Source organism: Phyllostomus hastatus, unplaced genomic scaffold, assembly GCF_019186645.2.
Source record: "Phyllostomus hastatus isolate PE091 unplaced genomic scaffold, TTU_PhHast_1.1 phas_scaffold_760, whole genome shotgun sequence".
NCBI lineage: Eukaryota > Metazoa > Chordata > Mammalia > Chiroptera > Phyllostomidae > Phyllostomus > Phyllostomus hastatus.
The window spans coordinates 4,336,975-4,349,339 of NW_025334040.1; the positions used below are offsets into that span (position 1 = coordinate 4,336,975).

Here is a 12,365-nt window from a genome sequence, read left to right on the forward strand (position 1 = left end):
AGCCTCTTGTGGAAGTCCCACTATCACCAATTTAAGGATTGTGATGTCAAAGAAAACAAATTGGCTTTTAAAGTTTGTGCTTTTTTGCTTATTCTTTCTAGCGATGACCATTTGTTCTTTGATATGATCCATTTGTTGGGTGAATATGTTTTGGTAGAAAGAACAATGTCCTAATTTAGTTGAGAGCAGAAATGCTATAAGCAGGACCTGGTTTTCTGAGAGCAAACACGTAAGACTTCCTTCTTTTTCATTCGTTTAGGTAGTTTCACTTTGAACTGCCATTCCATTATGTGAGTGTTGAACAGCCTGACACTTTTTAATTGTTTTAAGCCGTGAGTGTGAATTGTTTTAAAGTTACTGCGCTTTAAAGGTCTTTTCCCCAAATGTCAGCCTTGGAAAGCTGATGAAACTTGTTTTAATTTATTTAGGCGTGCAAGTTTTGGTCACACCTTGAGCAGTCCTTGTTTTCTGTGCCGGCGGAAGGGTTCGGGCATGTCTTTCCCTTTGATCAGACTCTGTGAGACAGTGCCCAGATGTCACACACTTGAATACATGGTCTTGGCAACATATGCTTACTGCGCCGCCTTTAGAAAAAAACTTCCTAATTTTAAAGAAATGTGCTTTCTAAATATACTCTCTAAATCATCTTTATAAGATTAGTTTTTTTGTCTTGAAAATTAAAACATGATGAAGTCTGGCTAGGAAATTAAATATTAGATGAGACTATGTGAAATCGTTCATATTTGTCAGCATTTGAACTTTGATAGTGACCTTTTCTTAATGGGTCAACCTAATAGATCTTTTAAATTAACCTTTGCTAGATGATAACCTTAAATAGTCAGCTCCGACCGTGGCTCTAGTTCTCTCTCACAGCTTTCAGATGTTACTTTTGTTCCAACTGCTGCTGCTTACTTCCTAAGAAGGGCTTTCTGCTTCTCAGAGCTGTGCTGTGGCTACCCAGTCTTCAGCCCTGAAAAGAGCTTTTGTTTATTAAGTCTGTGGCTGAGACCCAGCAAGTCCAAGGAGAGCCAGTGGTTGCCAAATGCTTCTTAAGTTCTTTTTGGCATGAGCAGGCACTCAGTCTAGTAGAGTCCCTCTTCCTTTTGCCATTAAAATGAACCTAGACATTCATTTCTGTCCTAACAGTTTGTAATTTGTTCCTGGTGTGTGTGTGTGTGTGTGTGTGTGTGTGTGTGTGTGTGTGTGTGTATCAGAGCCCCAAAAGTTGTTTATGGAAGTGTGAGAATTGCAACCCAGCTCCTAACTTGTAATAGGAGCCTCCTTGAACTCAAGAACAAAACAGAACAACTCAAATACAACTTTTGAGGTAGCAGTGATTTTGTTTTTGCCTTAAGAAATTTTCACTTGCCAAATGCTTTTCTCAAAAATCTTGCCTTTGCTATGCTATGAAGCAAACCATTGTTAAGATCCTTTGTAGCAGTTACAGAGGTTTTTCCCCCATCCTCAAAAGAAGATACAAATAAATGTTAGCGTGGTTCTTATTAAAAAGAAATGTAAAAATGTTTCCCACTGTCTTCTGCTGCCTTACATGGTCAAGTACTTTTGGAACAATTACAATATTTTCATCAGTAAGTGGATTTAGAGAATGGAATGTCCCATATATTTGAAGACATAGTTGGATGGCAGTGCCCTCTTGTGGGGATAATAACATATTGCTTATTTCATGCTTTCGTAATTCTTAGCAAGGATTTTAAAATTTTTCGTGTGTGTGTGTGTACAAGCATATTTTGCAGAAAACACCTTTTCACTAGAACCCCGAACCCAAAATATAACACTTTTGTTTTTTATTTTTTGCAGTAAAGTATTATGGTTAGCCTGGATATTGACAGAGAAGCATCTAAGTACTGGCCCTTTTGAAGGAAGTTCTCCAAAAATAGTAGCAAGAATAATTCTTACTGGATTTTGCTCTTGTTAAAAAAATGTTTATTTCTTTTCCCTGCAATTATGTCCTATTTAATGTTTGTTAAATTAGTTCTGTGGGTTAAATGGGGTCCTGGGACTTGGGAGCTTCTTTGTCTGAAGGCCAGATCCTTAACTAACATGGACATTTTACTGGAGAGGGCTCAACCTATGAATTTTAAATAGGACATTCCCCCCCACCCCCCTCACCCCTCATTTTAGTTAAAGGAATTTAATGTCCTGTGTTCTGCAATCTACTTTTATTTAAGGAAATAAAGACATTTTGCATTAAGTAAAACTGTCCTAAACATATTACTTATATTTCAGACATACATGCTTTAATTTTAAAATAAATAATGGCTCTGGCTGGTGTGACTCAGTGGATTGAGCACCAGACTACAAAGCAAAGGGTCACCAGTTCGATTCCCAGTCAGGGCACGTGCCTGGGTACAAGCCAGGTCCCTAGTAGGGGGCAAGTGAGAGGCAACCACACATTAATGTTTCTCTCCCTTTCTCTCTCCCTTCCCATCTCTAAAATAAGTAAGATATTTTAAAAAATAAAATAATGTTTAACAAGCACCTTTAGCAAAATTGGCTTGTTAATATGTTAAAACATTTCATTGGTATCAAGATTTATGTTCATTTTTAAGTGACATATAATTATATAAACGTGGTATTAATAAATACATTATTACAGTAATAAATATATTGAATATTTATGCATGAAACACTGGCTTATCCAGACCAGCAGCCCACCTACCCTGAAGAGTGGCCTGCCGTCTTGGGCTGTCTAGGAACCCCTGTGTCTGTCCTCTGAGGACTTTGTCCTTTTTGCTTCCACCTGCCCACCTCTTCTGGAGCAGAACTAGTTGGTTTTCCTGCCTCGCTGTGGAATGTGGAGTCTGTCATGTGAGGCTTCTGGTTGTAACCTCTTTTCATAGCTGAAATCCCAATTCTTTCTTTTTCTATTAATCTGTAACGTTCTGAAGGCTCTGGAGGTCCGCCTGGATAAACATGACAGTGTTGGCTGTCATTGGCTGTGCTCCGGACAACATGAGAAAGAATGGAAGGGGGGACTGGCCTGGTGTGCTCTAGCCTAGCGGTGCCCTAGGCCATGGCCTCCTCTTAGCGCAGAGCTCTGTGGATAGCTTCTGCCCCGCTCCCCGGTCCACCAGGCTCACCCCCACCCACACCCCTCCCCACACCCCCTCTCCACGTCTCTATTTAGCGTCTCTGTGGGGCTAGAAAGATTACAAAAAAGTGTTCTGTTTGGGTGTGTAGGTTTGATTGTATTTCTCTGTTCTCAGTGAAGTTTAAAAATTCAGCTTTTAGGATTCATTGGTGGAAAGCCAGTAAGGATTAATGAGAAGGCTGAATTAGAGAATATTTTTAATGCAGTTTTGTTCCTCTGAGGTACATTCAGTAACAGAAACTAGGCCAACAAGTTACTGACAATTAGTGGCCCTTTGGGAATCTGCTTTAATGAATAGATAAGAATGATTTGTAATTAGCATAATAATTATATGCAAATGAATGCTTCTGAATTGCTCTAAAACACTTCTGAACTGTTTAAACAGCCCTCCTGAGATCTTGTTACTCTATTAATTTGTGTAGCAAATCCTTTTTTCATAGATCATGCAAAGATAAACTTCAGTCCAGCCCCTGTCCAAATTATTATGAATTCCAAGGTGGTAGGACCTGAATTAATGAGATTTACTTATACTATATTAATGGTACTCAGTGGGAACCTGAACCGGTAAGGAGTCATTGGGGAAATGTAATTAAAAATAGAAGTGAAAGCTGTTTATTTGAAAGTAACTATTCAAGTGAGGTTCTTAAACAAGTTAGTAAATGTTACTTCTCTTTACACCTCTGTTACCTGCAAATTTTAATGTGAACATTTTTTACTAATAGGGTTCCCCTTTGGAGTCTGGCTTGAATTTTGTCGGCTCTTGTTAGTTATGCGCTAGGGTCAGTGGTGGTGGGATCCAGGAGTCCCTGGTATTCTGAGTGCCACAGTACTGAAAAATGCAGGGCAGTGCTCATAAATTATATTTGATACTTACCTATAGCTAACTCATCTTTTTCCCCATCCTGGTCTTTATTTTTAGGGTGTGATTAGAGGAAATAAGCTTCGCTAAGTTGAGCAGCCATCCTTGTGCATTTTAAACTTAGTGATTATCTTTGAGCTATTTGGATAGACATCCAATTAATCATGTTATGCTAAAGGAAAGCATTTTACAGCAGGTTGCAGGATCCTAATACCTCTCTCAAGTTTTTATGTTTACCTTGTAGAATCGTTTCTCCTTTGGTTGGGGGAGGGGCTGGTGCTGGTGCTCCTTTATGAGCAGGTGTCCAGGAGTTGCTAACACTTGTGTTTGGGGACATTTTTCCTTAGTTTACATTTAGCCTCACCTGTGGGAAGCTACGCATGGTTCTTGAAGCAGTTTCTGGTGTCTGGAGTTCATTCCTTTTTTTCCACAAGCTGTCAAGACACTCCTACCAGCCTGCCCTCACCTCTTACTCACTTCCCCGTTCAGAAGCATGAGTTAAATCTAGGCTCAAGGACATGTAGGTTGTCTCGGCAAGTTATACTTGATTTTTGGGGAACAGCCACCGTGCTTAAAGATTCTTTAATATTCTTTGTCTTCAAAATGAATCTGGTTTTTGTTGAGAGCCATAGTGAATAACAGATGCGCACCCAAGAGGCAGCACAACTTTTGTATTCTAGTGACAGAAAACAGGTATTTAAAAGCATCAATTGAATGTATTCTGTGACTCCAGCTTGGAGACTCAGTAATTCATTTATTTACCATATTATATTTTATGTGTTCTCCAAAGGGTGTCTTGACTTGCACTTGATTCTTTTCTTACTTAAGTAAGAGTCTTCAATTAAATAAAGTTATGTTAACACTAATCCGAGTCTACCGTATGCTGATACCATTGTGTTTCTCTGTTGTTCAGGCACTAGTATCAGTGGAGCGAGCAGTGTCTGGGGACCTTACACCTAACTTGATAATGATGGTTTTAAGAAGCTCTTATCCTGGCCAGGCCTCTGGGCATTATACAGATAATTAAAATTTGATCATAAAAATCTTTAAACACAGTGCATCTTAGCAATAACATTTTTCTAGTTTTAAACATGATTTTAAAACTCATTTTACAAATAACATTTCCCTGGCCTTGTGAATTTGCTTTTTTTTTTTTTCCCAAGGATTACAGAAAATGCATAGCAAATTCAGCCTTCAGAATACCCAGGAGCTGAAGACTCAAGTAGGCTACAGCTGTCTTCACCCACAGTATTCTAAAAGAACTAATGAGATGAGAAGCCTGCAGCTGGTGGCAAGCACAATAAACCATGAGCCAAGGGCTTCTCTTCATCAGAGGCTCCCTTTCCCCTTGGGATCCCAAAGGAGACAGAATACTAACAAAGCCAGCAGGCTGTCTCATTCCACACTATTGCTCATTTGCAGCTATAATTGGTAGCTGAGGTTGCATTCTGTATGCTGAAACTGTCATACATGAAGGAATATATTTGTTCATCGTGACACAGATATAAATCGGCCAGTTTTCAAATACAGAAAGACCGAACTAGATACCTAACAATAAATCGCAGCAAAGAAGATACTGTTCAACAAATTAAATGTTTGTTACAGAAATACAAAACCGAGGTGGTTAAAACTACACCTGCTTCCTGCTTTTTAATATCTTGCGACTTAATTCAACAGATTAAACATTTATGCATTCAAAGTAACAAAAAAGCCCTAAAATTCCTAGGTTTTGACAAGATGCATTATTCTCATATGTCAGGATTAAGGTGCTATTGTTAATAATTGGGTTTTGTTACATTTTCAGTGTATCTTTAATGTTTGCTGCTTTATAGTCGAGAAAAAGCTGAGGAAAGAAAAATTAGCTTTATATGTATATGTATGTTCTATATATTTTATATGCATGCACTCATTTCTTATAGTAAAATCCACTTTGGTGTCTGATGCTGCTGCGTTTTGGTGTTTTTGAAATGTGTTTTTGCTCATCTGGCATTTATAGACACCCTTCTGCCCCCTCCGCTGTTTGGTGTGCCAGAACGAGCCCAGGACAGAGGCTAAGAAGCCTTGTGTTGAGGTCCTAGGTGAACCCTATCATCTCCTTATTGGACTCTGGCATCCTTGTCTGTAAATGAGGCGGCTTGGATGGTCTTCAGGGTTTAGTTCAGCTCTATAACTCTGTGAACCCATGGTTCAGAAAAGCATCCAGGGAACAAGTTGCCGTGATAGTGAGGGCTCAGACATGTACTTTGTGGAACAGTGTGTTAGGTCCAGAGTGGAGAGATTGGGTTTTTTTTTTTTTCTTTTCCTTAAAAAAACTTTATTTTATTTATTGGTTTGAGAGAGAAAGAGAAACATCAATTTGTTGTTCTACTTACTTGTGCGTTTATTGTTGATTCTTGCATGTGCCCTGACTGGGGATTGAACCTGCAACTTTGGTGTATAGGGATGGCTAACCAACTGTGCTACCTAGCCAGGGCCTGTTTGCAGTTTTCTTTTTTTTCTTTTCTTTTTTTCTTTAGTATGCTTTATTGATTATGTTATTACAGTTGTCCTAATTTTTCTCCCTCTTCTCCCCTCTGCCCAGTACCCCTCTTCCTTCCAGCAGTCCCTGCCTCCTTACTTCATGCCCATGGGTGGTGCACCTAAGTTCTTTGGCTTCTGCATTTCCTTTAGTATTCTTAACATCCCCCTGTCTATTTTGTACTTACCAATTATGCTTTTTAATCCCTGCACCTTTTACCCCCTTCTCCCCCTTCTCCCTCCCAGCTGATAACCCTCCAAATGATCTCCATACCCATGATTCTGCTAGGGAATTGTGTGGGGCAGAGCATTCGGAGATGGCCAGGGTGGGGCAACCTGCTTCACTACTTTGTGGCTCTGTGTGGAGGAGGGATCAGAGAGGGGATTGTGGTGCTGCCTGGCTTCTAAGAGTTTGCCGGGCACTTGCCCCATTTCTAGTCACTTCACCCACTCCCCATATGTGACTGGTACCCCCCCAGGTTGCCCTGGTGTTAAGTCCTAGAGTAGGTGGGTTTACTTATGTTTTAAGACTGTGTGGGCCCTTTAAGCAAAGTTTCCTGAAAATCCCAGTTTCTTCTGCCGTTCCAATCCCCACTGGTTTTTACAGCCAGAAGCCATGGGGATTTATCTTCCCAGTGCTGGAACTGGCCTGGGACTGGCTCGCTTGCTCCCAAGGTATTCCCCCTGACTTCTATCCACCACACTTGAATGTGGGACCGCCTGTGCCCATTCTGCAGCCCCTGTCCGTGCCACACCTCGTCTCCACATCTCCACCCCTCCTGCCTGTCCGGATGAATGCGGCTTCTTTAAATCCGTGGTGGTTGAACTTCCATACAGTTTGATTTTCTGACAGTTCTGGGTGGTACTTGTTTTGAGATTTAGTTGTAATTCTCTTTGTGGTTGTGCCAGGAGGCAAAGCATGTCTACCTACACCTGCATCTTGCCCGGAAGTCCCAGAGTGGCGAAGTTTTAAAGTGTAATTCCATGGTCTTTGGTTAATTAATCTGTGTCAAGTAGGTACTGAAAATCTGAAGTTGATACGGAGCTGGGTTTAGAAAGGAGAAGGGGTATTGTCAGAGAAGTCCGTGTAATCCATCCACTCGAGTTTTCACCTTAACTGCTGCCATAATGATACGTAGGTCCATCTCCTGGGATGAGTCACCCCCTTAATTAATTTACCCTTATATGAGAATAATTTATGCTGGCCACAATTTGGACCAAGTTGTTTCTTGGTTTATGTACTGTCCTTGGTGTATTCCATCAGTGGTCTTTATCCTTTAGTCCTCCTGATAACTGTGTACACTTTGTGTTGTGGATTTGTTTCTTTCTCTCTTGGCACGGGCAAATTTATGATGCACGGAGGTAGTTCTGCAGCCTCTATTTCATACATTCTAAGATTTGCATTCCCTTGATTTTCCCCTCATTTTATTATATTCAGAATCAGGGTTTGTCTTTCAGTTAAAGCATATTTTATTGTCTGAAATGTTTTCCTTCTTAATGGTATATAAAATAATGGAGCATCCGTTCTTAGATTTAGGAAATGTGGTACTTACTGTTCAACTCATGTGAGGCTCTTTAACGTTTTAGATTTTGAATCAAAAAAAAAATGTGAACATCACACAATGGGGTCACACCCCAGTTAGTGAAAAAGGAAAAAAGAAAGTATTTTCCCTCAGATGGGATGAAAACTACTAGCCAGGCCCCTGGGCATTGTACAGATAATTAAGGTTTAATCGTAAATAATTTTAATGCAATGCAGCTTAGCAACATGATTTTCCTACTTTTAAGCATAATGTTAAAACTCATTTTAAAAATAGATATCCTTGCCTGGTATTGGTTGGTTTTAATTCTGAGTAATAATTCTCTCCATTCTCTTAGCAGTTGACGGGGACTCCCTGGGCTTTCAGCTGCCTTTTCTTGGTTTGCCTCTCGGTCTTTCTCTCAGCAGGACTGTGGCTTTCTAAAAGCGAGACCCAGGTGTCGGTTCTCCCTGCCCTGTAGAGTACGTCTCAGCATGCTGTGCACTCCCTTCTTCTGCATGGTGGCTGACGAATAGACCTTGATTGAGGGAGATGATATCAAAAGGGATTATTTAATAGTGATGTTAAATGTTGTCATCTTTGGGGAAAACTGAGCTGGTCTCTGGGCTTTAATTCTAAGCCTCTGACCTAGAAGAAAATGTTTTTGGAATTCCATGATTCTTTCTCAGCATCATGGCCAGTTTCTCACCTGATCCAGGTCTTGAGAGACCACCCCTGGGCAGTTGATTCTTTTCTCGGTCAGCAGCGAAGTTAATTTTTAGGGTGTGGTTTGAAGTAAGAGTTTCAGAATTCATTTTAGCTAACAGCAGTTGACCCGTCTGCTGGTGGGTCCATTACTTGGTGACGGACACACATGAAGTAACCATGGCCGTCCCAGCCCTTGCTGTCGGCTCATTCCAGCGTCTCATTCCCGGACGATACGGACTGACCTGATGCCTGTGGCTGCGCCGTGTTGCGTGTTTTAAACAGACCCTGTGTGGCCTGCTAAATTTGCGTGTGTACTAATTTTAGCCCATTGTTGGACCTTTTTATAGCTTCTTAGACAACCTTGACACAGGCTTCTAGTTCAAGGTCATATACTTACCTGGGTGTCTTTAAAGTTTGGTTTTTGTTTTGCACCCGAACCTCACATTTTTTCCTTCCTCACATACGTTATTTGTAACTTCCTCTTCAGGAATTATTTACATGTCATAAGCATTTACTGAGTAGCTGTTGAGTCTTGATTGGCTGCTGCTCCACGTGTTTTCACTGATGTGTGAAAATTTGTTTTATACTTGATCATATACTCAGCGCTTATCTCTAGAACAGCCATTTCCAACCAGTGTGCAAGAATTTTTAAAGCATGCAGTACCCGACTGTTTAGTCAGGGACATTGACCTCTTTTCCCTTAGATTGTTAAATAAAAGAAAATCACAATAGTCAACAGTACTAGCCTGGTGTGACTGAATCAAAATTAATCTTTTTTTGCTTTTGTTAGATTGTCAAAAAATGAATTTTTTGTGTGCTCCAGAATTTTAATAATTAGTTTGTGTGAGTCATGATATGAAAAAGGTTAGACAGTTTCTGCTCTGGAACAATGATTTTTTTTAAATACTGACTGTGTGGGCACTTCTCTTGACTGTGTGGGCACTATTGACTGTGGAGGGACCAGAAATGCTGTGAAAGACCTCTCTGGGTTAGAAGTTCTGCTTGAGAAGGGAAGGGCTCCCTCTGTGTAGTATTTTCAACTGACCAATTGATCTCTGTTCATTGTTACTATTACAACTCATCTCAACCTGAACTTTAGCTCTCCAAAGGTAACTTTTTATTTCTTCCTGCACATTGTGTGCATGTGTGTGTGTGTATGAAGACAACAGAACTTTTATAAAGCAGACAGGTTTAGAAAGATTTACTTCATTCATTTCCGGTTCTATCAGGAAGAGTATTTAAGGGAAATAGAATTTACAAACACTAGAACCTTGCATAAAACCTAAATTTTAGAGTGGTTCCCTATGACTTGAGGTATAAGTGAGGTGGTCCCATAAGGAGTCGTAAACTCCCCCCTTGTCCCCTTGTCTCCTTTCTCAGTGAAATTCTACCATGAGTGCAAAGGCTGCCTCTTCTGCGAGGAAGCCAAGGTCCGTGTACTCCATGGTTCTCTGGACAAGGGTTTGGAGAAGGTGGCTTCCTGGTTGACGTACCCACCACAGACCCAACCGTGGAGGAGACGGGAAGTGCTGTGGAGTCAGTAGTTCTGATCTGTGCTCCTAGTGGCAGTAGTTGCTCTCTGGCAGGGAATTCATCCAGTGTTATCATCTGTGGGTATTGGCAAAACCAGGATGGGTATGTTTTGTTTCTTGAATGTGATTATACATATATCAAAATCCTGAAACTGTTGAAAAATGTTTGAAGATTTGTTCTTAGAGATAGTTATCCAGTAACCAGTGGGCAACTAGTCAAGACTCTTACTACTTTTTATTGTGTAGTCATTTTGCCTTAAGGTAAAACTTGAAAACAAAGAGAACCAAAGTGAAAACTTAATGTCATGTAGAAGCATTGTCCTACTTTTATTTTATGCAAAAGCACAATAAGCCTAGTAAGTTTCTGTCATGTGTTCTACTAGCTGCAAAGCACTGTTCTGGCAAGGTTAAAGAATTTTCTCTGGTTTTTTCTTTCTTTTACCTCTGACTTTGTTTTGCTTTGCAGGACTACAAAGCTGATGAAGACCCAGCACTGTTCCAGTCAGTCAAGACCAAGAGAGGCCCTTTGGGACCCAACTGGAAGGTACTGGACACTGACCTTTCTGACAAGCAGAGTCTTGGCAACAGAGCACTTGACAGGTCTTGAGTCTGGAAGAGCTGCTGGCGGGCGTTTCAGTGAAACAGAGCACGGGCACACAAATAGTTGTGTTTGCGGTGAGGACTTCCAGCCCGTTGCAGTTGGCCAACTTAAACCTGCCCAGAGCAGACTTTCCCCAACAGAATTTTACTTGATAGGGAGTCTGTTTATGTTGAAGCTAGTCCCAGGTCATTGACAAACCCTGTCTGGTTGCTGGTTGCAGGTAGAGGATCGCCGTAACCACCCCACAAATAGCCCAGAGTGCAGCTCTTCATGGGCATCAGACTGTTGTGCGGACTGGCTTGCATGTCAATTAAAATGAAGAACGAGTCTGATTTTTTTTTTTCTATAAGAAAACGATTCATAATTATCTTATTTTCACTTTTGTTCTCTGGGGGGTAGAGTTCAAGATTCTCCCAGTTTAATTAATGGCTGTGACTGGAAACTTTTAATACCCAGGGAGTGATACATGCCATTTACAGATCAAGGAACAAATTCAGTGTGCATGATCTAAAATTACCGTAATGGATCTTTCTAAAAAACCCTACCCCGATCCAGATTTCTAGCTACGGACTTGAGAGCTCACTCTGAGTCACGGGAGAAGCCTTTCTTTTCAGCGGTTTAGCAGTGGCCTTCTGAAAGGGAGTGCCGTTCCGGGGCAGCAGACAGGTGGCGACCTCTAAGGTTGCCATATCTTCTGAAAGGCCATCTTGCTCCAATAAGGAGTAACTCTCTAGCTGACGTTACTTTCACAGGGAATGAGGGACATGCAGTTGAGACTCAGGAGGTGGATAAAATACTGAATTTTCTTCAGATGATCAGTTTTTCAAGTGTAAACTTCAAGGGCAATGCTATATAACATTTACACGGTGGGCTATTATGCTTAGAGTTGGGGAACTCCTCACCAATTTTTATAACAGGCAGCAGAAGTAGTTCAACAATACGACTTTTACATGATTTCCAGCCTTTTAGGAACTTGGAGTGTGATTTTGATTCCTTTACTTACGGTTTTTACCTTTTTAACTAACACTGATTAGTCTCCTATTATTGATTAATGATGATTTAAAATTCTAGAATAGGTTTTGGTTTTAGAAATATATGAATTTTACATTGTTTTGGGATGCACTATAGGAGTCACCCCCCCCATTTAGTGTGTGTGTGTGTGTGTGTGAGAGAGAGAGAGAGAAGCAATAGTTTATTGTTTCTCTAGGAGAGTTCTGGCTGGTAGTGAGGCCCTTCTTCCCATTTGCCTGTTGATCGTTAACTTTAGCCAAATAATGGTGGATGTAGCTACTCTTATAAATTTGAGTTACTGCTTAACTAAATTTCAGTGAATTACCATGATCAGAAATAACTAGGGTAATCAGGATAAACTAATTAAACCATTTGTCTACTCCTGTGAAGGAAATAAAGAGTAAAAAGGATGACTAGCTGATAATACAGCATAGAAAAATAGCAACCCGTCGACTGATTTGATCTTGTCCGTGTTCAGTGGGCCCTGTTTGTCAATAAATGTACT

The 12,365-nt window shown here is 40.6% G+C and overlaps 1 protein-coding gene across 2 annotated transcripts in view; it reads left to right on the forward strand.

The window, feature by feature from the left end:
- The window catches only part of PITPNB (phosphatidylinositol transfer protein beta), a 66,351-nt gene that overhangs the window by 35,717 nt on the left and 18,269 nt on the right, over window positions 1-12,365 (forward strand). For both annotated transcript variants that reach the window (XM_045826725.1, XM_045826724.1), the window contains exon 8: window positions 10,715-10,792. In XM_045826725.1, the coding sequence (XP_045682681.1) occupies window positions 10,715-10,792 (78 nt within the window). The remainder of the gene's footprint in view (window positions 1-10,714; window positions 10,793-12,365) is intronic.